Genomic DNA, 27,560 nt, shown 5'->3' with positions numbered 1-27,560 from the left:
AATGTGATAAAGAACATTTTACATCAATCAAACTAGGGATCTAGATATCTGGTCAAGACACTCCTCACTCTTTTGCCTTCACTGCGTTGGTCGCAGCTCGACCGAAAAGTTTACGCCTGCTAGCGAAGTTAGCCTAGCCGAGCTAGCGCAGGCCCAGTATCACGTCGGCCTCAACGCTCAAAATGTGACGAGTCTATGATACCGTTCAAAGTAATATATTGTTTTTGCCTTTAATATTATAGACCAGTATCTGTTTTTGTAGAGCGTTTGGGATTACAAGCGACAACGATTGTGTTGTATCGACCCCAGTCCGGAGGGTCAAACATTTTTCTTTTTCTTTTATCCACGTTGTTTTTTCAATCGCAGATTCGTCACACTCTAATTTGGTCGTTAATTAAATAACTGCACATATATTAAGAATAGCAAACAAATGACTCAAAGGACTCCGGCTTATTAGTGATTCCCAAAGCCCAAAAAAAGTCTGCGGGCTATAGAGCATTTTCCGTTCGGGCTCCAGTACTCTGGAATGCCCTCCCGGTAACAGTTCGCGATGCCACCTCAGTAGAAGCATTTAAGTCTCACCTTAAAACTCATTTGTATACTCTAGCCTTTAAATAGACTCCCTTTTTAGACCAGTTGATCTGCCATTTCTTTTCTTTTTCTTCTATGTCCCACTCTCCCGTGTGGAGGGGGTCCGGTCCTATCCGGTGGCCATGTACTGCTCGCCTGTGTATCGGCTAGGGACATCTCTGCGCTGCTGGTCCGCCTACGCTTGGGATGGTTTCCTGCTGGCTCCGCTGTGAACGGGACTCTCGCTGCTGTGTCTTGGATCCTCTTTGGACTGGACTCTCGCGACTGTGTTGTATCCATTGTGGATTGAACTTTCACAGTATCATGTTAGATCCGCTCGACATCCATTGCTTTCCTCCTCTCCAAGGTTCTCATAGTCATCATTGTCACCAATGTCCCACTGGGTGTGAGTTTTCCTTGCCCTTATGTGGGCCTACCGAGGATGTCGTGGTGGTTTGTGCAGCCCTTTGAGACACTAGTGATTTAGGGCTATATAAGTAAACATTGATTGATTGATTGATTGAAATAATGTTGGTGTGTTTGTGTTGTGTACAAAATGCTTTGTTTCGCACTTATAATCACTGGAGTGCTGTTGAAGTTACTTATTTTTAACTCATTTGTGTCTCAAAAAAGAGGCAGTTCACCTACACCCACATTGAAATTGCCATTAAACCCATTAACTATGGAGGTTAATTCGTGTCTTAACTACTGTTTATACTGATTGTTCTTGTATTTTAATTTTGTGAACTGATATTTTTACATCAAATTATTCTGATATATTCATTGAATTAGAATAATTTTTGTTAAAGGCCTACTGATGAGATTTTCTTATTTAAGCGGGGATAGCAGGTCCATTCTATGTGTCATACTTGATCATTTCGCGATATTGCCATTATTTTGCTGAAAGGATTTAGTTTTGGACTGGACTCTTGCGAATGTGTTGGATCCATTATGGATTGAACTTTCACAGTATCATGTTAGACCCGCTCGACATCCATTGCTTTCCTCCTCTCCAAGGTTCTCATAGTCATCATTGTCACCGACGTCCCACTGGGTCATTATTGTCACCGATGTCCCACTGGGTGTGAATTTTTCCTTGCCCTTATGTGGGCCTACCGAGGATGTCGTGGTGGTTTGTGCAGCCCTTTGAGACACTAGTGATTTAGGGCTATATAAGTAAACATTGATTGATTGACTTTCATTGTCCATTCGTTTCTGGTGACTTTATATACTCTGGAACTATTACATCAATCAAACTAGGGATCTAGATATCTGGTCAAGACACTCCTCACTCTTTTGCCTTCACTTTCATTGTCCATTCGTTTCTGGTGACTTTATATACTCTGGACCTAGACGTTGAGTCTGCTTTGCCAGTCCAAATGCATTCTATGTTTTCCGTAGTCTTCCCTTCTCAGCTTGGTAATAAAAAGCACCCGCTATCTTTTTTAATCTCATTTGCGGGAGCCTGCACTCTCGTTGTCTCTCCTTCGACAAATGGACAACGTTTTTCGGTAAATAGAATCACAGCTGACCTGGACAATCGAAAGTTCTCGTTCCGTCTGAGAAGTGTTGTATCCCAAATAGCTGCAATCGCTTTCTCTTAAGATAGATAGATAGATAGATAGATAGATAGATAGATAGATAGATAGATAGATAGATAGATAGATAGATAGATAGTACTTTATTTTTTCTTTCAGCCCAATCCCATTCAAGATCAGACAAACAGTAAGCTATTCATGTGTGATTTCCATAAGCGTCTGTACAGATGAAAGGAGAAACACGGGCATGTCTGGATGACTCGCCTCCATATTTCTAGTGTTTACCTACGAATGGAAATAGGTTGTTATGAAGCTGACTGTGGGCCGTTCTTTCTGACCTCACTTCCTGTGTGGGGCCCGGTCTTTCTGGCGTCACTTCCTCTCCGAAGTCAGTTTGTGTCAGAGTTCATTGTTGATGAACCCCAAGATGCAGAGACGGAGGCAGGCACAGAATTTGAAAACATGATTTCATTAAAACTAAACAAGAACAAACAAAAAGCACGCACGTGGGCGGAATAACAAACTAAGGGAGCTAGCACTGGAAGCTAGAAAACAAAAAGGAACTTTAGCATGGAAGCTAGTTGATAGCAAACAGAAAAACTGGAAATAACTCATGCTAACAGAAACAGCTTACCGCTACGACGACCAGGACAAAATGTAGCATGACAGGTAGTAGCTGTAACAAAACGACACGACAGGTAGCACGACAAGAGTGATATGTGGCAACAACCATACAATGATCCAGCAACTGACACAAGACAAAGCAGGTACAAATAGGAGCGGGCTGATTGGCAACAGGTGTGGCCAGGTGCCAATCAGCCGCAGCTGAGGAGAAACACAGCACTCAGGGAACAAGACAGGAAGCTGACAAAATAAGAGCACTAGACAGGAACTAAAGACAGGAGATACTAAACACAGAGGAAACAGACAAATGCAGAGGAAAAAACCAAAACATAGAAAAACTGTCAGGGGAAAGCCTGACAGTTTGTAAACGATCGATGAGTCCATACAAAGATAAGAGCCGGTGACTCAAGAAATACATGGCGCACTTACCTGTGTAAAAAAGATATCCAAGGAGGTTTACCTTAAACGATGGTTTAAACGGGGCTTAGGCTAAATAATTATTCGTTTAAGGCATGGGTGTCAAACTCTGGCCCGCGGGCCAAATCTGGCCCGCCGTGTAATTTAATTTGGCCCTTGAGGCAATATCAATTTAACATTAGAGCTGGCCCGCCAGTGTTATACAGCGTCGGTGCCGCTGTAACCGCTAATACTCATACTTGCCAACCCTCCTAATTTTCCCGGTAGACTCCCGAAGTTCAGGGCCCCTCCCGAAAATCTCCCGGGGCAACCATTGTCCCGAATTTCTACCGATTTCCACCTGGACAACTATATTGGGGGCGTGCATTTAAGTCACTGCCTTTAGCGTTCTCTAGAACCTGACGTCACGTCCGCTTTTCCTCCATACTAACAGCGTGTCACATAATATGTGTGGCTTTTACACACACACAAGTGAATGCAAGGCATACTTGGTCAACAGCCATAGAGGTCACATTGAGGGTGGCCGTATAAACAACTTTAGCACTGTTACAAATATGCGCCACACTGTGAACCCACACCAAACAAGAATGACAAACACATTTCGGGTGAACATCCGCACCGTAACACAACAGAACAAATACCCAGAACCCCTTGCAGCACTAAGTCTTCCGGGAAACTTCCAGCAAACTGACCAATAATTAACGTTTTATTCAGGCATTTTCTCTTGCTACTTCAAGGCTTGAATGTTTGGTTCATTCATTATTGTTATTTTATTTTCAAATGTATTATTAGCCTGTGGAAAAAAAATGATATTTACCTCAGAACAAGGGTCGGGAACCTTTTTGGCTGAGAGAGCCATACAAGCCAAATATTTTAAAAAGTATTTTTGTGAGAGCCATATAATATTTTTTTAAGACAGAACACAACTAAATGCGTGCATTTTTAAGTAAAACCAACATTTTTAGAGTATGATACAGTGGTCCCCAACCTTTTTGTATCCGGTCAACGCTTAATAATTTGTCCCGCGGCCCGGGTGGGGTGGTGGGGGGAAGTCCATCCATCCATCCATCTTCTTCCGCTTATCCGAGGTCGGGTCGCGGGGGCAACAGCCTAAGCATGGAAACCCAGACTTCCCTCTCCCCAGCCACTTCGTCTAGCTCTACCCGGGGGATCCCGAGGCGTTCCCAGGCCAGCCGGGAGACATAGTCTTCCCAACGTGTCCTGGGTCTTCCCCGTGGCCTCCTACCGGTTGGACGTGCCCTAAACACCTCCCTAGGGAGGCGTTCGGGTGGCATCCTGACCAGGAGCCCGAACCACCTTATCTGTCTCCTCTCGATGTGGAGGAGCAGCGGCTTTACTTTGAGCTCCTCCCGGTGGGGGGAAGTCCTTTTTTTTTTTTTTTCTTTGTCATGAAAAAGGGACGTTTTTGTCATGAGAAAGGGAGGTTTTTGTGGTTGGTGCACTAATTGTAAGTGTATATTGTGTTTTTTATGTTGATTTAATAAAAAATGAAATAAATATATATATATATATATATAATTTTTTTTAATAAAAATTAATAAAAAAATATTCGGCACCGGGCCGCGGCCCGGTGGTTGGGGACCACTGGTATAATAAGTCTCTTATTCTTTTTAATAACACTGTTATTCTGAAGCGAACCAACAATACATAAAATACTTCTTACCATTAATGTGACTTCTTAATGTGACAGGTGCGGTAGACACCAGATGGATGGATTAAAATGCATGAGAATGTTTTATATTTTGAACGTCATTTTTGACACTGTAATTACCAGCGGAATTATTCATTACTTATCGTGTTAAGAAATGTCAGCTAAGATTTATCTGAGAGCCAGGTGCCGTCATCAAAACAGCCACATCTGGCTCTAGAGCCATAGGTTCCCTGCCTCAGAAGATTGCAAATAGAAAAAAAGGCATAAGATTTTTATTTAAATTTTATTTGATATGCCATTGATATTTTTTCAATTGTTATTATTATTATTATTTGAAACTGGATTTTGCATGTCACTAAAGGTATACAAGCCTTGCTTGTTCAATATTTAATGCAAAACTTGTTTGGGTCCCTTTTAAAAGGTTAATTTGTTCAACCTTGGCCCGCGGCTTTGTTCCGTTTAAAATTTTGACCCACTCTGTATTTGAGTTTGACACCCCTGGTTTAAGGGGTTAAACGACTTAGTGCAGACAGGGCCTAAGTGGGCACAGGTGTGGTGTTGTGCACAGCATGGATTGTGAGTGTCACAGGTAAAAGAGCATAGTGTTCCAAAGTAGCAGGGAGTCCAGCAGCTGTGCTGTTTCAATGGTCTACATCAGTGGTTCTTAACCTGGGTTCGATCGAACCCTAGGGGTTCGGTGAGTCGGCCTCAGGGGTTCGGCAGAAGTCAAAACACACCCTACTCATCTTCTCAACAAAAACTTCTCCCTATCAGCCTATTACGGATACATCAACAGCAGAAGTCACACTGATTTGCAAGGTGTGTAATTTGTTGTGAGTTTATGCAGTCTAGTGTCGATTTTGTTCTTTGAACAAGGTGATGTTCATGCACGGTTCATTTTGTGCCCCAGTAAAAAAAAACATGGTAACACTTTGGTATGGGGGACATATTCACCAATAATTAGTTGCTTATTAACATGAAAATTAGTAACATATTGGCTCTTAACTAGTCATTATTAAGTACTTATTAATGCCTTATTCGACATGGCCTCATTATAACCCTAACCCTTTAACCCTAACCAAATAACTCCAAATTAAGTCTTTGTTACTTAGAACAGTGTTTTTCAACCACTGTGGGAGATTATCTAATTTCACCTATTTGGGTTAAAAATATTTTTTTTGCAAACCAGTAATTATACTCTGTAATTGATGTGTTGTTGTTAAGTGGTCGGTGCTGTCTACAGCTCGGGAGAGTAACCATGTAATACCCTTCCATATCAGTAGGTGGCAGCAGATAGAGAATTGCTTTGTAGATGTCGGAAACAGCGGGAGGCAGTGTGCAGGTAAAAAGGTGTCCTATGCTTAAACCAAAAATAAGCAAAAGACGAGTGCCTTTAAAAAAAGGCATTGAAGCTTAGGGAAGGCTATGAAGAACGAAACTAAAAGTGAACTGGCTACAAAGTAAACAAAAACAGAATGCTGGACAACTGCAAAGACTTACTGTGGAGCAAAGACGGCGTCCACAATGTACATCCGAACATGACATGACAATCAACAATGTACCCGCAAAGAAGGATAAAAACAATAAAATATTCTTGATTGCTAAAACAAAAGTAGATGCTGGAAATATCGCTCAATGGAAGACATGAAACTGCTACAGGAAAATACCAAAAAAAGGGAAAAAGCCACCAAAATAGGAGCGCAAGACAAGAAGTAAAACACTACACACATGAAAACAGAAAACAAGTCAAAATAAGTCAGGGTGTAATGTGACAGGTAGTGACAGTACACCTACTTTGAGACAAGAGCTATATTGATGCATGCTTGGTTATGCGTTAAAGTCATCCAACAATTGCGACAATGACTTATTACTGTCAACTGAGTTTTGTTTTTTAATGATTTCTGCTGGTGGTGTGCCTCCGGATTTTTTCAACTCAAAAAATGTGCCTTGGCTCAAAAAAGGTTGAAAAACACTTGACTTAGAATATGTTCCACTAGTGTCCAAAAACCTCTAAATGAAGTCTGTGTTACTTAGAATATGTTCTCCATACTAAAGTCTTACCAAAAACACTTTGTCTTAAGTTTAAAAAAAAAAAAAAACATTTTATTTTTCACTAAGAAGGGTTCGGGGAATGTGCATTTGAAACTAACGGGGTTCGGTACCTCCAACAAGGTTAAAGGGGAACATTATCACAATTTCAAAAGGGTTCAAAACAATAAAAATCAGTTCCCAGTGGCTTGTTGTATTTTTTTAAGCTTTTTTAAAAAATGTTACCGTCCATCCATCCATCCATTTTCTACCGCTTATTCCCTTTTGAGGTTGCGGGGGGCGCTGGCGCCTATCTCAGCTACAATCGGGCGGAAGGCGGGGTACACCCTGGACAAGTCGCCACCTCATCGCAGGGCCTACCGGTCCCGGAATATCCCTAAATAAAGCTTTAAAGTGCCTTATTTTCGCTATCTTCGAAACCACTATCCATTTCCCTGTGACGTCATACATTGCTGCCAATACAAACAACATGGCGGTTACCACAGCAAGATATAGCAACATTAGCTCGGTTTCAGACTCGGATTTCAGCGGCTTAAGCGATTCAACAGATTACGCATGTATTGAAACAGATGGTCGGAGTATGGAGGCAGATAGCGAAAACGAAATTGAAGAAGAAACTGAATCTATTGAGCGAATAGCTATTGACGCTATTCGGCCAGAGCGTGGGTGTACCTAATGAAATGGCCCATAGCATGGTTGCCTTATTAGCATCGCCGGTAAAATGTGCGGACCAAACGATCAGGACTTTCGCATCTTGTGACACTGGAGCAACTTAAATCCGTCGATTGGTAAGTGTTTGTTTTGCATCAAATGTGGGTATCTAGTTTCAAATGTACATACATCTAGCGTAAATAGCATGTCAGCATCGATTAGCATATCATGTTAGGATCGATTAGCTGGCAGTCATGCTGCTACCAAATATGTCTGATTAGCACATAAGTCAACAACATCAACAAAACTCACCTTTGTGATTTTGTTGACTTAATCGTTGCAAATGCATCTGCAGGTTATCCATACACCTCTGTGCCATATCTGTCTTAGCATCGCCGGTCAAATGTGAAGACACTTTGGTACATTCAATGGGGGTCTGGCGGCAGATTTCTTGCCAGTGGTGCAACTTGAATCCCTCCCTGTTAGTGTTGTTACACCCTCCGAGGAATGATGTCTCCAAGGTTCCGAAAAATAGTTGAAAAAACGGAAAATAACAGAGCTGAGACCCGTTGTTTGTAATGTTAAAATGAATATGGCGGGTGTGTTACCTCGGTGACGTCACGTTCTGACGTCATCGCTAAAAGACCGATAAACAGAGAGGCGTTTAATTTGCCAAAATTCACCCATTTAGAGTTCGGAAATCGGTTAAAAAAATACATGGTCTTTTTTCTGCAACATCAAGGTATATATTGACGCTTGCATAGGTTTGGTGATAATGTTCCCCTTTAAGAACCGCTGCTCTACATGTCGCGTACAATCTGTTGTTGACCTCTCAGAAGCTGCCCGGAGGGGAAGAACAGTTTTTTTTGTGATACTAAAATGAGTGTCCCATTAAAGAGAATGAATGCTTTACTTACCCGGCTTGAACACTCAGTCAAGCATATGATTTTACTTCTGAGAGCTGGTGGAAAATATTCATGGGGAAGCTTGGAGTGTTTAAGGAATCGTTCTAAAAATAGGAGCCCCCCCATTTGCTTCCCCTCTAGCTCTCGGGGCACACCACCTTGGCGGTAACCCAAGACTCCAAACCTGCTTCTCTTTCTTTAAATAACCAGTAGAGTTCTGCTCCTGTCTGCCATCGAGGGATAGCGTTCGCTCGGTGTGCGTCTGCGTTGTACCCTGTTGCACTTCTGAACTGACTGCGGCTCAGTTTGATTGACTTGATAGGAGCTCAACACAGCTCGAGGTATCAAACATCGTATCGGAATTATGTAGTCAAAGACGGAAGAAATTAAACAGCCGCCGCCGATTGAATTGTCCCAGTTCTGTGAGGGCCCAGACTGTCGTTGCCTATAAAAATTAAATATGACTCAAGAAGCCATGCTTGCAAACACTTTCCACCTCGCGTGCACTCGGTAGAACCCTGGTGTACACTGGTCGCCTCTTTTTCCACTGCCTCCATCCCGCCATAAAACTGTAACATTTTGTCCACTCGCGCACTTTTCACTCAGGCACTGCTTCGCCAGGAAGTTTTTACAGTCATGTTTTGCTCGTTGTATTTTCCTCATCATCATTAATGTAGATGTGACGAATAGTAAACCGTTGATCCAGTCCCCTTGCAGGAAGCTCCAGTGATACAAGTATCTCTTTGACATTATCCATTGCAAACATATGAGATGTGTCCCAACTGAGGTGAAATACTTTTTGCACGACTTGTGACCCGTGAAACTGTGAATTGGATTATAAACCTGCCTGAAAACAGGGCAGCCATTAAAACTAGAGAAGGAAGCATGAGTGAGCCAAGCTCTTAGGTTCTCAGACTGTCTGCCGGCCTCTGGAAAACACTCTCGCACCTTAATCTGCTAAAGAACTCAAATCCCAGTTTGGCTTTTTATGGCAAAATTGTGCGAATTACAGATGAGTTATGTTGAAACTGGATGTGAAGAAAAATAACCACAAAACACGACCATGGGGGCATATTAGCCAATCTTGAGACCTTCGAATTCAGGAGATTGGGGATTGGGGGGGGAGTATATTTATATATATATATATATATATATATATATATATATATATATATATATATATATCTTTTTTTTTTTCTTTTTTTCTTAAAATGATGACAGGCATTGGGGCGGCATAGCTCGGTTGGTAGAGCGGCCGTGCCAGCAACTTGAGGGTTGCAGGTTCGATTCCCGCTTCCGCCATCCTAGTTACTGCCGTTGTGTCCTTGGGCAAGACACTTTACCCACCTGCTCCCAGTGCCACCCACACTGGTTTAAATGTAACTTAGATATTGGGTTTCACTATGTAAAGCGCTTTGAGTCACTAGAGAAAAGCGCTATATAAAATATAATTCACTTCACTTCACTTCACAGAGGTCTGTAATGTTCATCATAGGTACACTTCAACTGTGAGAGACAGAACGTGAAAAAAAATATCCAGGAATTCACATTGTAGGAATTTTAAAGAATTTATTTGTAAATGATGGTGGAAAATAAGTATTTGGTCAACCATTCAAAGCTCTCACTGATGGAATGAGGTTTTGGCTCAAAATCTCACGATACATGGCCCCATTCATTCTTTCCTCAACACGGATCAATCGTCCTGTCCCCTTAGCAGAAAAACAGCCCCAAAGCACGATGTTTCCACCCCCATGCTTCACAGTAGGTATGGTGTTCTTGGGATGCAACTCAGTATTCTTCTTCCTCCAAACACGACAAGTTGAGTTTATACCAAAAAGTTTATATTTTGGTTTCATCTGACCACATGCCATTCTCCCAATCCTCTGCTGTATCATCCATGTATCCATTTTGGTATAAACTCAACTCGTCGTGTTTGGAGGAAGAAGAATACTGAGTTGCATCCCAAGAACACCACACCTACTGTGAAGCATGGGGGTGGAAACATCATGCTTTGGGGCTGTTTTTCTGCTAAGGGGACAGGACGATTGATCCGTGTTAAGGAAAGAATGAATGGGGCCATGTATCGTGAGATTTTGAGCAAAAACCTCCTTACATCAGTTAGAGCTTTGCATGGTTGACTAAATACTTATTTTCCACCATAATTTACAAATAAATTCTTCAAAATTCATACAATGTGAATTCCTTGATTTTTTTTCACACTCTGTCTCTCACAGTTGAAGTGTACCTATGTTGAAAATTACAGACCTCTGTCATCATTTTAAGTGGGAGAACTTGCACAATCGGTGGCTGACTAAATACTTTTTTGCCCCACTGTGTGTATATATATATATATATATATATATATATATATATATATATATATATATATATATATATATATATATATATAAGAAATACTTGAATTTCAGTGTTCATTTATTTACACATATACACACACATAACACTCTGCTCATTGTTGATTTGAAAGTGCAATGCTTTGCAGCCAGTAGCACAGCCTTTGAAGGAGCATAGGTATGGGCAGCATCCGTGAAATTTAATTGGCAGGAAAGGAGTGAGTTTAGGGTTGAATTGTCCATCCTTTTTCTATTCCTACCATGAATTGATTTACGTGGACCCCAACTTAAACAAGTTGAAACACTTATTCGGGTGTTACTATTTAGTGGTCAATTGTACGGAATATGTACTGTACTGTGCAATCCACAAATAAAAGTTTCAATCAATCAATTTCAATCAATCAATTCTCTGTCACTATCTTTCTAACAATGCTCAACACCCTCTCTGATGACATGCAAGCATACTTCTTCTTCTTACTGTCTCTTCTTCGTTCGTCTGCTTCGTCTCCTTCTTGTCGTGTGTGCAGTTGTGCACTCTCCAAAAGCCGTAGATGTAATAACGTGATTGGGCCGGCACGCTATTTATATGGAGAAAAAGCGGCCGTGACAAAAGGCTTTTGTCACTCAGGTCCGCATGGACCTGGAGGGGGCGTGCTTTGTTGTCCGGCTGGAAATCGGGAGAAATTCGGGAGAATGGTTGGTTGTCCCGGGAGATTTTCGGTAGATGCACTGAAATTCGGGAGTCTCCCGGAAAATTCGGGAGGGTTGGCAAGTATGCATGGGGGTGATTGGTGAAAATGGCAGTCAAAGAGCAGGTCGGATAACCTAACAGTAAAGTCAGTGATGGGCAAGCTACTTGGAAAATGTAGTAAGCTAAGTTGCAAGTTACTCTCGATTAAATGTAGCTAAGCTACAGCGGAAACTACCCCCAGAGAACTGTAGCAAGCTACACTACAAGCTACACGGCAAAAGTAGCTCTGCTACATTCATCCATCCATCCATTTCTACCCCTTATTCCCTTTGGGATCGCGGGGGGCGCTGGGGCCTATCTCAGCTACAATCGGGCGGAAAGCGGGGTACACCCTGGACAAGTCACTTCCTCCTCGCAGGGCCAACACAGATAGACAGACAACATTCACACTCACATTCACACACTAGGGCCAATTTAGTGTTGCCAATTTGCTATTTAATGTCATTTATATCAATGGGCCCACATGTATAATATCAATGTTAATGTAACTGAGTGTACAAATCACCCCAGTAAGGTTCCATTACTATCTGTCATTTAGCTGGGGACACCCTACAACAGGGGTGCCCACACTTTTTCTGCAGGCGAGCTACTTTTCAATTGACCAACTCGAGGGGATCTACCTCATTTATATATATCATTTATATTTATTTATTTATGAAAGAGACATTTTTGTAAACAAGTTAAATATGTTTAATGATAATACAAGCATGTGTAACACATAGATGTCTTTCTTTCACGAAGACAAGAATATAAGTTGGTGTATTGCCTGATTCTGATGACTTGCATTGATTGGAATCAGACAGTAATGATGATAACGCCCACATTTTCAAATGGAGGAGAAAAAAAGTTGTCCTTTCTGTACAATACCACATGAAAGTCGTTGGTTTTTGGCATCTAATTCATCCAGCTTCCATACACTTTACAAGAAAAACATTGGCGGCAAATTCCGTAGCTTTCTTGATTGACATTCACGGCACCCGAGGGTCTTGTGAGATGACGCTGGCTGCTGCCAGTTCATTATTATGAAAAAATGACAGAGAGGAAGGCGAGAAACACTTTTTATTTCAACAGACTTTCGCGCCGTCCCTTCCGTCAAAACTCTAAAGGCCGACTGCACATTTCCTATCTTCACAATAAAAGCCCTGCTTCATGCTGCCTGCGCTAACAAAATAAGAGTCTCGGAAGGCTGGCGTGCACAAGTGATGTGCACGCCAGCTTTCTGAGGGATCGCTTGTGCACGCCAGTTTTCCGAGACTCTGTATTTAGTTAGCGCAGGCAGCATGAAGCAGGACTTTTATTGTGAAGATAGGAAATGTGCAGTCGGCCTTTAGAGTTTTGACGAAAGGTACGGCGCGAGAGTCTGTTGAAATAAAAAGTGTTTCTCGCCTTCCTCTCGGTCATATTTTCATAATAATGATCTTGCAGCAGCCAGCGTCATCTCTCAAGACCCTCCGGTACCGTGAATGTCATTTAAGTGACGTCTTGGTGAAGATTGATGATCACTAATTTTTAGGTGTATTTTTTTTTAAAGCCTGGCTGGAGATCGACTGACACACCCCCCGCGGTCGACTGGTAGCTCGCGATCGACGTAATGGGCACCCCTGCCCTACAACTACCACTAGTGGTCTCTGCACACCAGTTTATGTATTTAGTTTGCCTTTTCTTTGGCCCACCCCTACATTGTGATTCATATTCTATACTAAAAAACAGCATATATTGTATCTAAATCTTGACAAAAACTAATGACATTGGTGTTGTTTGAGAACAGTTGGTAATGGTAATGTGGAGTAAAACGTTTCAGGAACTCAACTCACCTGAATGTGTGTTCCTAAATTTGTGTTGGATGTCTTAGAAGAAGATGGCAGTTATGATTTTGGTTTACAGAGTCATCATCATTATCATGTTTTATCTGCAACTTGCTGGTTGAATACAGTGGATGGCCATTTCTCCCAATTTTGTGCCTTTCTGACGCATTCACAGAAGCTGAGCTTGGACCAGTCTTTGATGTTAGTAGTCCATGTGGCTCTGGGCAGCCGTCTTTCTCTCTTTACATACATCTTTCCTTCTAATAGCTGTCTGTTTATACCATCTTTCCTGATTATAATATTTACGATTCTGTGTTTTAATTGTGTTTAGTAGTTCATTAAAATTCGTTGTCCAGGAGACTTGACATTCTTCTGTATAACTAGAGCTCAAATGTGTCAGGTTTGTCCCTGACAGTTTGGCCATGTTTTAGTCCTTACTCTGCGTTTGTCTTTGTTTCCTGTCAGTGCTCTTATTTTGTCCGTTTCCTGCTTGTCTCCCGGAGTGCTGTGTATCCCCAGCTGTGGCTGATTGGCACCTGGCCACACCTGGTGTCAATCAGCCATAAACTTTTTAATGCGGCCTTCCCCTCCAGTCAGTGCTGGATTATTCTGTCAGGTTGGGTTGTTGATGAACCCCAAGATGCAGAGAAGGTGGCAGGCATTGTGCATCTTGGGGTTCAGGCCACTGAGTAGGTATATAGGTATATATATATATAGGTAAGTAGGAAACTATAGTCTATTTGGTTCTTTATGTCATCACCACTGCTTGTCCAAGTGTATATTTTTCTTGGATGTTGTTGCTATAGTGCATTGGTTTTCATTTTGTTTCTTTGACACTTTTTTTTTTAAATTACACAATTCAACAATAAAACACTTTTTTTTTTTTGATAAAAATAATTAAACATGTTAAAGGGAAAAATACAGCAAAAGGCATAATGTAACGAGGGAAAGCTGAAATGTTTATACAAATAATGAAGATACAAAGATGTGTCTTTAAATATATGAATAACATTTATTTATCATTCATATTATCCTATGTCATTACAAATAACATGATGATGGCAGTAACCCCCATGCACACTGCAGTTGTCTTCTGTCATTTTGTTGTACCAAAAAAATCGTAATCGTAATCAAAAATCGAGTTTTCAGAGAAGAAAATTGGGCAACTTTATCTTAAAGTAAGTAACTGTATTTATATTACTCACATGTAAAAAATACCTAAGTGTTTATTGTTTATTGTGAGCGAACTGTAGTGCTGAATTTCCCCCAGGGATCAATAAGGTACTTTCTATTCTATTCTATTGCATACCAATAATTTAATAAAAAATTAACCCACAGGCACTGCCCAAAATAATACATGAAAACGTATCACGAGGAGCGCGCATGGTGCTTTGCGTGTTGTCCACCCCAAGATGCAAATGGACCAGATCGGACAGGAATAGCAGGTAAGAGCTTGGTTTAATATGCAAAAAGATAACGCTGGTACAAAACAGACAAAATGAACAAAAGAAAAGCGCGTGCCGAAACGTACGGGAAGCTAAAGCTACACTAGCAGGGGGGCTAAAGTAAAACTTAGCACAAGAACTACACATTGGAAGGTACCCACGTGAAAGTTGCTTACCGCAAACAACGGATCAAGGATGAACTGAGGTAGAAGGCAGGCTTAAATACTGGCAGTAATCAAGAATAACAGGTGCGCGTCGACATCGAGTAGCAGGTGGAACTAATATGAAACCATGGTAACCAGATAAATCAGGAAGTGCAAAACTCGGAACAGGAAGAGTCCAAAAATAATCAAAGAACACAAAAGGACTCAAAAACCAAAATAACATATGATCCGGGCGGCGGATCATAACAAAACGGACTGCTAATTTATTTTCAAAAGGTAGCCAAAACCTCAGAAGAGGGGAAAAAAGTCATAAGCTAAACTTATCCAATTGCTCATTATGGGAGTGTTTTTCTCCCACCAGAGTCACACGATATCAGCTAACACGGCTGACCAGTGACATCCGTCACACTGGGTTGCATCATTTCATATCAGACGATTTGGCAATTGATCTATTTACTTTTCCTCAGCACATATTAATTAAGGTCATCCACCCACTTGCTCGTCGTCAACTCTGAGTTTTTAGAATATGTTGGAATGATGCTGCTGATGTTATTGTGTGACGTCACGTAACAATGTTAAAAGGGAACATTATCACAATTTCAGAAGGGTTAAAACCAATAAAAATCAGTTCCCAGTGGCTTATTTTATTTTTTGAAGTTTTTTTTCAAAATTTTACCACTCACGCAATATCCCGAAAAACTGCTTCAAAGTGCCTGATTTTCACCATCGCTATATGCACACTTCCATTTTCCTGTGACGTCACTGCGTGATGCCAATACAAACAAACATGGCGGATAGTACAGAAAGATATAGCGACATTAGCTCGGATTCAGACTCGGATTTCAGCGGCTTAAGCGATTCAACAGATTACGCATGTATTGACACGGACGGTTGGGGTGTGGAGGCAGATAGCGAAAACGAAATTGAAAAAGAAACTGAAGCTATTGAGACTTATCACGACGGACAGCGGCAACGAGGACGAATTCGGCGATTGCCTTCAAACCAACGATTGCATCATTTGACAACTGGTGCAACTTGAATCCGTCGATTGGTATGTTTTTGTTTGGCATTAAATGTGGGTGGAAGGAAAGGCTGGATGCAAATATAGCTACAAATGAGGCACAATGATGCAATATGTACAAACACCTAGCCTTGAATGAATGAATGAATGAATGAATGAATGGTTTATTTTGAGCCGTTTGTACTTTAGTTATACTGGTGGTGTTCCTCAAGGTTCTATTTTTGGTCCTCTCTTTTTCATCATTTGGGCTATTCAACTGGTGTGGCCCATGAGATTAGCAAAAAAAAAATTGTGAGACACTCATATTCGCAGAAGGTCTGTCATGATCTGTTGCCTTAATAGCATGTTAGCATCTATTAGCTGGCAGTCATACCGTGCGCAAATATGTCTGATTAGCACATAAGTCAATAACATCAAAAAAACTCACCTTTGTGATTTCATTGACTTTATCGTTGGAAATGCATCTGCTTTGAGTGTCGCAGGATATCCACAAATCTCTGTCGTAGCATCGCTATCGTCGGTAGCGATGCTTCGACAGAACAGAGCAAACGAGGGACTTTCGCATCTTTTGACAACTGGCGCAACTTGAATCTGTCGATTGGTACGTGTTTGTTTGGCATTAAATGTGGGTGGAGGGAAAGTCTGGATGCAAATATAGCTACAAATGAGGCATAATGATGCAATATGTACATACAGCTAGCCTTGAATGAATGAATGGTTTATTTTGAGCCGTTTGTACTTTAGTTATACTGGTGGTGTTCCTCAAGGTTCTATTTTTGGTCCTCTCTTTTTCATCATTTGGGCTATTCAACTGGTGTGGCCCATGAGATTAGCAAAAAAAAAATTGTGAGACACTCACATATTCGCAGAAGGTCTGTCATTATCCGTTGCCTTAATAGCATGTTAGCATCAATTAGCTGGCAGTCATGCCGTGCGCAAATATGTCTGATTAGCACATAAGTCAATAACATAAAAAAAACTCACCTTTGTGATTTCATTGAGTTTATCGTTGGAAATGCATCTGCTTTGAGTGTCGCAGGATATCCACAAATCTCTGTCGTAGCATCGCTATCGTCGGTAGCGATGTTTTGACAGAACAGCACAAACGAGGGACTTTCGCATGTTTTGACAACTGGCGCAACTTGAATCTGTCGATTGGTACGTGTTTGTTTGGCATTAAATGTGGGTGGAGGGAAAGTCTGGATGCAAATATAGCTACAAATGAGGCATAATGATGCAATATGTACATACAGCTATCCTTGAATGAATGAATGGTTTATTTTGAGCCGTTTGTACTTTAGTTATACTGGTGGTGTTCCTCAAGGTTCTATTTTTGGTCCTCCCTTTTTCATCATTTGGGCTATTCAACTGGTGTGGCCCATGAGATTAGCAAAAAAAAAATTGTGAGACACTCACATATTCGCAGAAGGTCTGTCATGATCCGTTGCATTAATAGCATGTTAGCATCGATTAGCTGGCAGTCATGCCGTGCGCAAATATGTCTGGTTAGCACATAAGTCAATAACATCCAAAAAACTCACCTTTGTGATTTCATTGACTTTATCGTTGGAAATGCATCTGCTTTGAGTGTCGCAGGATATCCACAAATCTCTGTCGTAGCATCGCTATCGTCGGTAGCGATGTTTTGACAGAACAGCACAAACGAGGGACTTTCGCATCTTTTGACAACTGGCGCAACTTGAATCTGTCGATTGGTACGTGTTTGTTTGGCATTAAATGTGGGTGGAGGGAAAGTCTGGATGCAAATATAGCTACAAATAAGGCATAATGATGCAATATGTACATACAGCTAGCCTAAATAGCATGTTAGCATCGATTAGCATGCCGTGACCATTGATATGTCTGATTAGCACACTCCACGTAAGTCAACTTGAATCCGTCCCTGTTCGTGTTGTTACACCCTCCGACAACACACCGACTAGGCATAATGTCTCCAAGGTACAGAAAACAGTCGAAAAAACGGAAAATAAGAGAGCAATTTGACTTGTGTGTGTAATGTGTTTGCGAAATGGCGGCTTGCTTCCTGTTGTGACGTCACGGGTGAAAGGTCATTGCTCCGACAGCGAACAATTGAAAGGCGTCTCAATCGCCAAATTCACCCTTTTAGATTTTGGAAATCGGTTAAAAAAACATATGGTCTTTTTTCTGCAACATCAAGGTATATATTGACGCTTACATAGGTCTGGTGATAATGTTCCCCTTTAACTCTTAACTGTTCCTTCATGCAGGCGTGGCCCTGCTGGTGTCTCCTGACCTCCCCCTGCAGCTGGGGATGGACAGCAGACAACAATTCTGCCTGCAGTCGCTGCCCAGTATGGATCTCCTCCCGCTGCAGTACACCGTTTGTGTGGCCAACAATGTGAAGGCAGCTCACCAGGAAGCAGTGCAGCAGCTCTCCCCGCTCCATCGGGAGATACCCAACATGAGTGCTCTGTGGTAAGTGCTTTCGTAAGGCAAAAGGCCGGGCCATTCAACTGGCAGCCGAATCTGGCTTAGGGATGACGCCATAACGGCCCCTGACTTCAGTTCAAAACTTGGGAGACGTACAGTGGGGCAAAAAAGTATTTAGTCAGCCAGCGATTGTGCAAGTTCTCCCACTTAAAATGATGACAGAGGTCTGTAATTTTCATCATAGGTACACTTCAACTGTGAGAGACAGAATGTGAAAAAAAAATCCTGGAATTCACATTTTAGGAATTTTAAAGAATTTATTTGTAAATTATGGTGGAAACCAAAATAGAACTTTTTGGTATAAACTCAACTTCTCGTGTTTGGAGGAAGAAGAATACTGAGTTGCATCCCAAGAACACCATACCTACTGTGAAGCATGGGGGTGGAAACATCATGCTTTGGGGCTGTTTTTCTGCTAAGGGGACAGGACGATTGATCCGTGTTAAGGAAAGAATGAATGGGGCCATGTATCGTGAGATTTTGAGCCAAAACCTCCTTCCATCAGTGAGAGCTTTGACCAAATACTTATTTTCCACCATAATTGACAAATTCTTTAAAATTCCTAAATGTGAATTCCTGGATATTTTTTTTTCACATTCTGTCCCTCACAGTTGAAGTGTACCTATGATGAAAATTACAGACCTCTGTCATCATTTTAAGTGGGAGAACTTGCACAATCGCTGGCTGACTAAATACTTTTTTGCCCCACTGTACATTTTTGCAGCAAATTCCGAAAAACACGAAAGTGCTCCTGTCGGAACCTGGTCCGCTATAAACACATTTGTTTACGTTGCTATTTTAACCGGGGCAGCACAGTGAAACAGGGGTTAGTGCATGTGCGTTACAATATGAAGGGCCTGAGTAGTCCTGGGTTCGATCCCGGGCTCGGGATCTTTCTGTGTGGAGTTTGCATGTCCTCCCCGTGACTGCGTGGGTTCCACCCGGGTACTCCGGCTTCCTCCCACTTCCAAAGACATGCACCTGGGGATAGGTTGATTGGCAACACTAAATTGTCCCTAGTGTGTGAATGTTGTCTGTCTATCCGTGTTGGCCCTGCGATGAGGTGGCGACTTGTCCAGGGTGTACCCTGCCTTCCGCCCGATTGTAGCTGAGATAGGCGCCAGCGCCCCCCGCGACTCCAAAAGGGAATAAGCGGTAGTAAATGGATGGATGGAGGGTTTAATAATTGTATTATCATATTAATGTATCTGTGTTGGCCCTGTAATGAAATGGTGACTTATCCAGGATGTACCCCGCCTTCCGGACAAATGCAGCTGAGATAGGCTCCAGCACCCCCCACGACCCTAAAAAAGGGACGAGCGGTAATGGATAGATGGATTGATATTTTAACCTTGTTGGCAACACACAGAACTGTAGGTTACAAACTTGTGATTTAAGTTAAAAAAGTTCAAGTACCATGGATAGTCACACACACACTAGGTGTGGTGAAATTAACCTCTGCATTTGACCCATCCCCATGTTCCACCCCCTGGGAGGTGAGGAGAGCAGTGAGCAGCAGCGGTGGCCACGCTCAGGAATCATTTTGGTGATTATCCTAGTAAATGTGTCTAAAATCATTTGAATCGCTCCCAAAGCAGTCGCCTTTTTTAATTTTTTTTCAAAACCTTCACTATCAATATCATCATCCACAAATCATTCATCCTCGCTCAAATTAATGGGGAAATTGTCGTTTTCTCGGTCCGAATAGCTCTTGCTGCTGGAGGCTCACATTATAAACAATGTGAGGATGTGAGGAGCCCTCACACCAGTGATGTCATCATCTAGTACTTCCGGTACAGGCAAGGCTTTTTTATTAGCGACCAAAACTTGCGAACTTTATCGTCGATATGGCAATATCGCGAAATGATCAAGTATGACACGTGGAATGGAGCTGTTATCCCCGTTTAAATGAGAAAATCTCATTTCAGTAGGACTTTAAGCTGTACATCAAGCAAGAATGGGAAAGAATTCCATCTGAAAAGCTTCAAAAATTGGTTCCCTCAGTTCCCAAACTTGGCTCACCCACCAAGATTTGGCATCTGGAACGTTGGAGAGATGTTCTCTTCACAGATGAATCCAAGTTTTCACTTTTCAGGTCAGATGGCAGACAGCGTGTGTGGCGTTGTGTGGGACAGCGATTTACTGATGTCAATGTTGTGCCCATTATGGTATGGACACAACGAACGCAAGTGCATTTTAATTCATGGCATTTTTGACTGCTGAGAGATACGGCGACGAGATCCTGAGCCCCATTGTTGTGCCTGTCACCCAAAGACCAGCACCTCATATTGCAGCACGATAATGCACGGCCCCATGTTGCAAGGCTCTGCACGCAATTCCTGGAAGCTGAAAACATTCCAGTTCTCGCACGGCCAGCATGCTCACCGGACATGTCACCCATTGAGCACGCTTGGGATGCTGTGGATCGGCGTGTTCCAGTTCCTGCCAATATCCAGCATCTTGGCACAGCCATTGAAGAGGAGTGGAACAAACACTCCACAGGCCACAATCAACAACATGATTTAATGATACAACTCTAACATTTGACAACCAAACAATTAAACAAGGCGACACGGTAAAGAATCTGGGTGTTATCTTCGACCCAACTCTCTCCTTTGAGGCACACATTAAAAGCGTTACTAAGACGGCCTTCTTTCATCTCCGTAATATCGCTAAAATTCGCTCCATTCTGTCCACTAAAGACGCTGAGATCATTATCCCTGCGTTTGTTACGTCTCGTCTCGATTACTGTAACGTATTATTTTCGGGTCTCCCCATGTCTAGCATTAAAAGATTACAGTTGGTACAAAATGCGGCTGCTAGACTTTTGACAAGAACAAGAAAGTTTGATCACGTTACGCCTGTACTGGCTCACCTGCACTGGCTTCCTGTGCACTTAAGATGGGACTTTAAGGTTTTACTACTTACGTATAAAATACTACACGGTCTAGCTCCATCCTATCTTACCGATTGTATTGTACCATATGTCCCGGCAAGAAATCTGCGTTCGAAGGACTCCGGCTTATTAGTGATTCCCAAAGCCCAAAAAAAGTCTGCGGGCTATAGAGCGTTTTCCCTTCGGGCTCCAGTACTCTGGAATGCCCTCCCTGTAAAAGTTTGAGATGCCACCTCAATAGAAGCATTTAAGTCTCACCTTAAAACTCATTTGTATACTCTAGCCTTTAAATAGACTCCCTTTTTCGACCAGTTGATCTGCCGTTTCTTTTCTTTTTCTCCTATGTCCCACTCTCCCTTGTGGAGGGGGTCCGGTCCGATCCGGTGGCCATGTACTGCTTGCCTGTGTATCGGCTGGGGACATCTCTGCGCTGCTGATCCGCCTCCGCTTGGGATGTTTTCCTGCTGGCTCCGCTGTGAACGGGACTCTCGCTGCTGTGTTGGATCCGCTTTGGACTGGACTCTTGCGACTGTGTTGGATCCATTATGGATTGAACTTTCACAGTATCATGTTAGACCCGCTCGACATCCATTGCTTTCCTCCTCTCCAAGGTTCTCATAGTCATTATTGTCACCGATGTCCCACTGGGTGTGAGTTTTCCTTGCCCTTATGTGGGCCTACCGAGGATGTCGTAGTGGTTTGTGCAGCCCTTTGAGACACTAGTGATTTGGGGCTATATAAGTAAACATTGATTGATTGATTGATGATTAACTCAATGCGAAGGACATGTGTTGCACTCCCCACCAATAGTGCTTTAAAGCAAAACTGCACATTTTAGGGTGGCCTTTTATTTTGGCCAGGCTACTGCACACCTGTGCGATAATCATGCTGTTTAAACAGCCCCACCTGTGGTGCTAAGTACTTTCAAGCAGAAACGGTGTGGAGATCGAAAAGAGACAATGTGCGCATTGTGGCTTAAAATATAACGTTAAAGTTGAACGTATTAACACGAGGTGCTTTGCTCTTGCAGTCGCTAGTGCTTTAGCTACTTTTAAATCACTAATCCTCGGCGCCATGAAAACAAATAAACAATGTTTCTTCCAAGTATCCCCCTTTGCAGGGTCGATGAATAGCTTAACATTCTTCGCTACACACCGTCGGAGGATACAATAGCTAACCATTAAAGGCCTACTGAAATGAGATTTTCTTATTTAAACGGGGATAGCAGGTGCATTCTATGTGTCATACTTGATCATTTCGCGATATTGCCATATTTTTGCTGAAAGGATTTAGTAGAGAACATCGAACGATAAAGTTCGCAGCTTTTGGTCGCTAATAAAAAAGCCTTGCCTGACCAGAAGTATGTGCAAGTGACGTCACGAGTTGCAGGGCTCCACACATATTCACATTATTTTTAATGGGAGCCACCAGCAGTAAGAGCAAATCGGACCGAGAAAGCGACAATTTCCCCATTAATTTGAGCAAGGATGAAAGATCCGTCCATCCATCCATCCATCATCTTCCACTTATCCGAGGTCGGGTCGCGGGGGCAGCAGCCTAAGCAGGGAAGCCCAGACTTCCCTCTCCCTAGCCACTTCGTCCAGCTCTTCCCGGGGGATCCCGAGGCGTTCCCAGACCAGCCGGGAGACATAGTCTTCCCAACGTGTCCTGGGTCCTCCTACCGGTTGGACGTGCCCTAAACACCTCCCTAGGGAGGCGTTCGGGTGGCATCCTGACCAGATGCCCGAGCCACCTCATCTGGCTCCTCCCGATGTGGAGCAGCAGCGGCTTTACTTTGAGTTCCTCCCGGATGGCAGAGCTTCTCACCCTATCTCTAAGGGAGAGCCCCGCCACACGGCGGAGGAAACTCATTTCGGCCGCATGTACCCGTGATCTTATCCTTTCGGTCATGACCCAAAGCTCATGACCATAGGTGAGGATGGGAACGTAGATCGACCGGTAAATTGAGAGCTTTGCCTTCCAGCTCAGCTCCTTCTTCACCACAACGGATCGATACAACGTCCGCATTACTGAAGACGCCGCACCGATCCGCCTGTCGATCTCACGATCCACTCTTCCCCCACTCGTGAACAAGACTCCTAGGTACTTAAACTCCTCCACTTGGGGCAGTGTCTCCTCCCCAACCCGGAGATGGCACTCCACCCTTTTCCGGGCGAGAACCATGGACTCGGACTTGGAGGTACTGATTCTCATTCCGGTCGCTTCACACTCGGCTGCGAACCGATCCAGCGAGAGCTGAAGATCCCGGCCAGATGAAGCCATCAGGACCACATCGTCTGCAAAAAGCAGAGACCTAATCCTGCGGTCACCAAACCGGAACCCCTCAACGCCTTGACTGCGCCTAGAAATTCTGTCCATAAAAGTTATGAACAGAATCGGTGACAAAGGACAGCCTTGGCGGAGTCCAACCCTCACTGGAAACGAGTCCGACTTACTGCCAAGCTCTGACACCGATCATACAGGGAGCGGACCGCCACAATAAGACAGTCCGGTACCCCATACTCTCTGAGCACTCCCCACAGGACTTCCCGAGGGACACGGTCGAATGCCTTCTCCAAGTCCACAAAGCACATGTAGACTGGTTGGGCAAATTCCCATGCACCCTCAAGAACTCTGTCGAGAGTATAGAGCTGGTCCACAGTTCCACGACCAAAGATTCGTGAATTAGGATATTGATAGTGAAGGACTAGAAAAAAATAAAAATAAATAAAAAAGCGACGGCTCCGGGCGGCAGCAGTGTGAGCGTTTCAGATGTAATTAGACACATTTACTAGGATAATTCTGGAAAATCCCTTATCTGCCTTTTGTTTTAGTGAGATTGTAAAGATTGTAAAGCCATACCTTGAGGTCGGATGGCTGCGGTGAACACGCAGTGTCTCAGAGAGAAGCCAAGCTCACAGCTGCCTTTTTTGACAGCTGATGTCTCTGGTAAGATATATATCACAATTTTACCATCCAAAAACATGCTGGTTGACGTAGAGAAAACATGTTCGCTTGACCGCTCTGCTTCACAACAAACAAAGACACACCGGCTGTGTCTCGGTGCTAAAGACAGCTGCAATCCACCGCTTTCCACCAACGGCATTGTTCTTTGAAGTCTCTATCATTAAAAGAACAAATTGCAAAAGATTCAGCAACACAGATGTCCAGAAGACTGTGTAATTATGCGATTAAAGCAGACGACTTTTAGCCGCTCGTATTTCCTGACAGTCCGTGACGTCACGCGCACGCGTCATCATTCCGCGACGTTTTCAACAAGAAACTCGCGGGAAATTTAAAATTGCAATTTGGTAAACTAAAAAGGCCGTATTGGCATGTGTTGCAATGTTAATATTTCATCATTGATATATAAACTATCAGACTGCGTGGTCGGTAGTAGTGGGTTTCAGTAGGCCTTTAACCGCAAGCTAGGGGCTCCTGAATGTAAATTAATGCCGTGGGTGGGTCAATCCAGATATCGACTGTAACGATACCAACTACAACAGCCGTGCGTAGTCGAAACTACAATTATTACGTTGATATTTTTTGTTGGCACAAAATCTTCTGTCTTTTTTATGGTTTATAAAGTTAGGAAATACATCCTTGGACACAGGAATTGATTACCATGAATTGATTAACGTGGAAAAATGTATTCAGGTGTTACCATTTAGTGGTCAATTGTACGGAATATGTACTGTACTGTGCAATCTACTATAAAAAAAGTCTCAATCAATCAATCAAAAACAGGAGAACTTTAATTATGACCAATGTATGACTCTTTAACTACTTGGTATCGGATCAACACCCAAATTTGTAGTATTGCTCAAAACTTATGTAACATATCAAACAACAAAAGAATATGTGCTTATTACATTTGAACAGAAACAAAGATCAAACATGTTAAAGTATCCAGATTTTACCCGTAAATAAACAAGTAGATTAATGATCCATTTTCTACCGCTTGTCCCTCATAATTTTGACAAAAGAATAGAAATGACACAAAATATTACTGCATACGTCAGCAGCCAAAATAATAGCCTTTGTTTGCTTAATGCCGGAAAATAAGTTGTCTTTTGTATTCACTGTCTTATTTAATGGCAAAATTCTTCTTTGATTGCAATAAAAAACTGTCATGATCCGTGGTCTGGATGATGTTTAGTGTTTTCTGTTTGTTTTGCACTTCTTTAGTTCCTGTTTGTGCACCTCCAGAGTTTAGTCACCATGGTTACTTATGATTTTCACCTGCCTCTGTTATTCGGGACACTCATCTGTTTGTAATCAAGAGACACTATTTAAGCCTGCCTTTCTGATCACTCGTCCTGGCTTCTTTGTTTGCGGTATGCAACTGTTACGTTGGTGTATTCCTGTTCTCGAGTCCTGTGCTAAGTTGTTGCCTTGCGATCGGCACGCTTTTCTTTGGTTTGTTTCTGTCTTTTGGTACGGCGTATGATTTATGATTAATAAGTAATCTCCAACCGTCACGTTTTCGTCCGTAGTTGTCCATTTTGCATCTGGAGGAACCACCCTGCATAGAGATGCGACCCGCACGTAACGAGAAACAAATGTTTAACTATCATTAGATTTTCGGTTCAAATAAAGACAATACTGAAATTGTTTTGTGGTGCCCTTTAATTTGAAAAGTATCGAACTTTGTAAATACATTTTGGTAACAATATTGGTATCGGTACAACCCGAATATCCATCCATCCATTTTCTACCGCTTGTTCCTTCTCAAGCACACCTGCGAAGTGTAAACCATTTCAGGTGACTACCTCTTGAAGCTCATAGAGAGAATGCCAAGAGTGTGCAAAGCAGTATTTAGAGCAAATGGGGGATATTTTGAAGAAAGTAGAATATAAAACATGTTTTCAGTTATTTCACCTTTTTTTGTTAAGTACATAACTCCACATGTGTGCATTCATAGTTTTGATGCCTTCAGTGACAATCTACAATGTAAATAGTCATGGAAATAAAGAAAACGCATTGAATGAGGAGAAGGTGGGTCCAAACTATTGGCCTGTAGAATAGAATAGAATAGAATAGAAAGTACTTTATTGATCCTTGGGGTAAATTCAGAAACTGTACTGTATATATAGCTACTTGGCCAAATTTTAACCCAATTCGGGCCCCTTCTGACGCTCGGGTCGCATGAAAGCGAAAATTGTGATTCAAGATGCAGAAGATAGCAGGAGACAGCGTGCCGGTACAAGATATTTAATACAAACAAAGACAAAAACACTAAGCCAAACAAACACTAACTCATTGGGGAATGCACAAAAAAACCCTGGGACTATGCAGACAAAAAACTTACTTGGAAGCCTCAGAAAAGGGAACGGCGTTCAGCAGCATCCACACAGATAAAAAAACGCCACACCAGCTGGATTCAAATGGCGAGACCAAACTCAAAACAGGTGCTCCGGGAGACAAAATAAAGCTACTGCAGGACACTCAAAAAGGAAGTGGAATTCTAAAATAAGTGTGCAGGACAGGAACCCAACATTAATCATGGAAAAACACTAACTAACTCGAAATAAGGCCCCAGTCAAAAAGTTTGGACACCCCGATCTAGAATCTTACTTAATAGACCACATATTGTACCACAGCCAAGACTGACTCGCTAAAACTGAAAATGAGACAATTGTGTTTTTTTGTTTTGTCCAGTCCTTAGTTATCAGACTAATTGCTGTCCAGTCCTTGGTTATCAGACTAATTGCTGTCCAGTCCTTAGTTATCAGACTAATTGTTGTCCAGTCCTTAGTTATCAGACTAATTGCTGTCCAGTCCTTAGTTATCAGACTAATTGCTGTCCAGTCCTTGGTTATCAGACTAATTGCTGTCCAGTCCTTGGTTATCAGACTAATTGCTGTCCAGTCCTTAGTTATCAGACTAATTGTTGTCCAGTCCTTAGTTATCAGACTAATTGCTGTCATCTCATTAGTTATCAGACTAATTGTTTTCCAATCCTTAGTTATCAGACTAATTGTTGTCCAGTCCTTAGTTATCAGACTAATTGTTGTCCAGTCCTTAGTTATCATACTAATTGCTGTCCAGTCCTTAGTTATAAGACTGATTGCTGTCCAGTCCTTAGTTATCATACTAATTGTTGTCCAGTCCTTAGTTATCAGACTAATTGCTGTCCAGTCCTTAGTTATCAGACTAATTGCTGTCCAGTCCTTGGTTATCAGACTAATTGCTGTCCAGTCCTTAGTTATCAGACTAATTGTTG

General features: G+C 42.3%; 1 protein-coding gene across 1 annotated transcript in view; it reads left to right on the top strand.

Annotated features, from left to right (window-relative positions):
• The window catches only part of si:ch211-236l14.4 (SITS-binding protein), a 137,929-nt gene that overhangs the window by 52,909 nt on the left and 57,460 nt on the right, over nucleotides 1-27,560 (top strand). The window contains exon 3 of the mRNA XM_061917738.1: nucleotides 18,216-18,423. Coding sequence (XP_061773722.1) covers nucleotides 18,216-18,423 — 208 coding nt within the window. The remainder of the gene's footprint in view (nucleotides 1-18,215; nucleotides 18,424-27,560) is intronic.

Source organism: Nerophis ophidion, linkage group LG12, assembly GCF_033978795.1.
Source record: "Nerophis ophidion isolate RoL-2023_Sa linkage group LG12, RoL_Noph_v1.0, whole genome shotgun sequence".
Taxonomy (NCBI): domain Eukaryota; kingdom Metazoa; phylum Chordata; class Actinopteri; order Syngnathiformes; family Syngnathidae; genus Nerophis; species Nerophis ophidion.
This window is presented reverse-complemented; position numbering and strand designations above follow the sequence as displayed.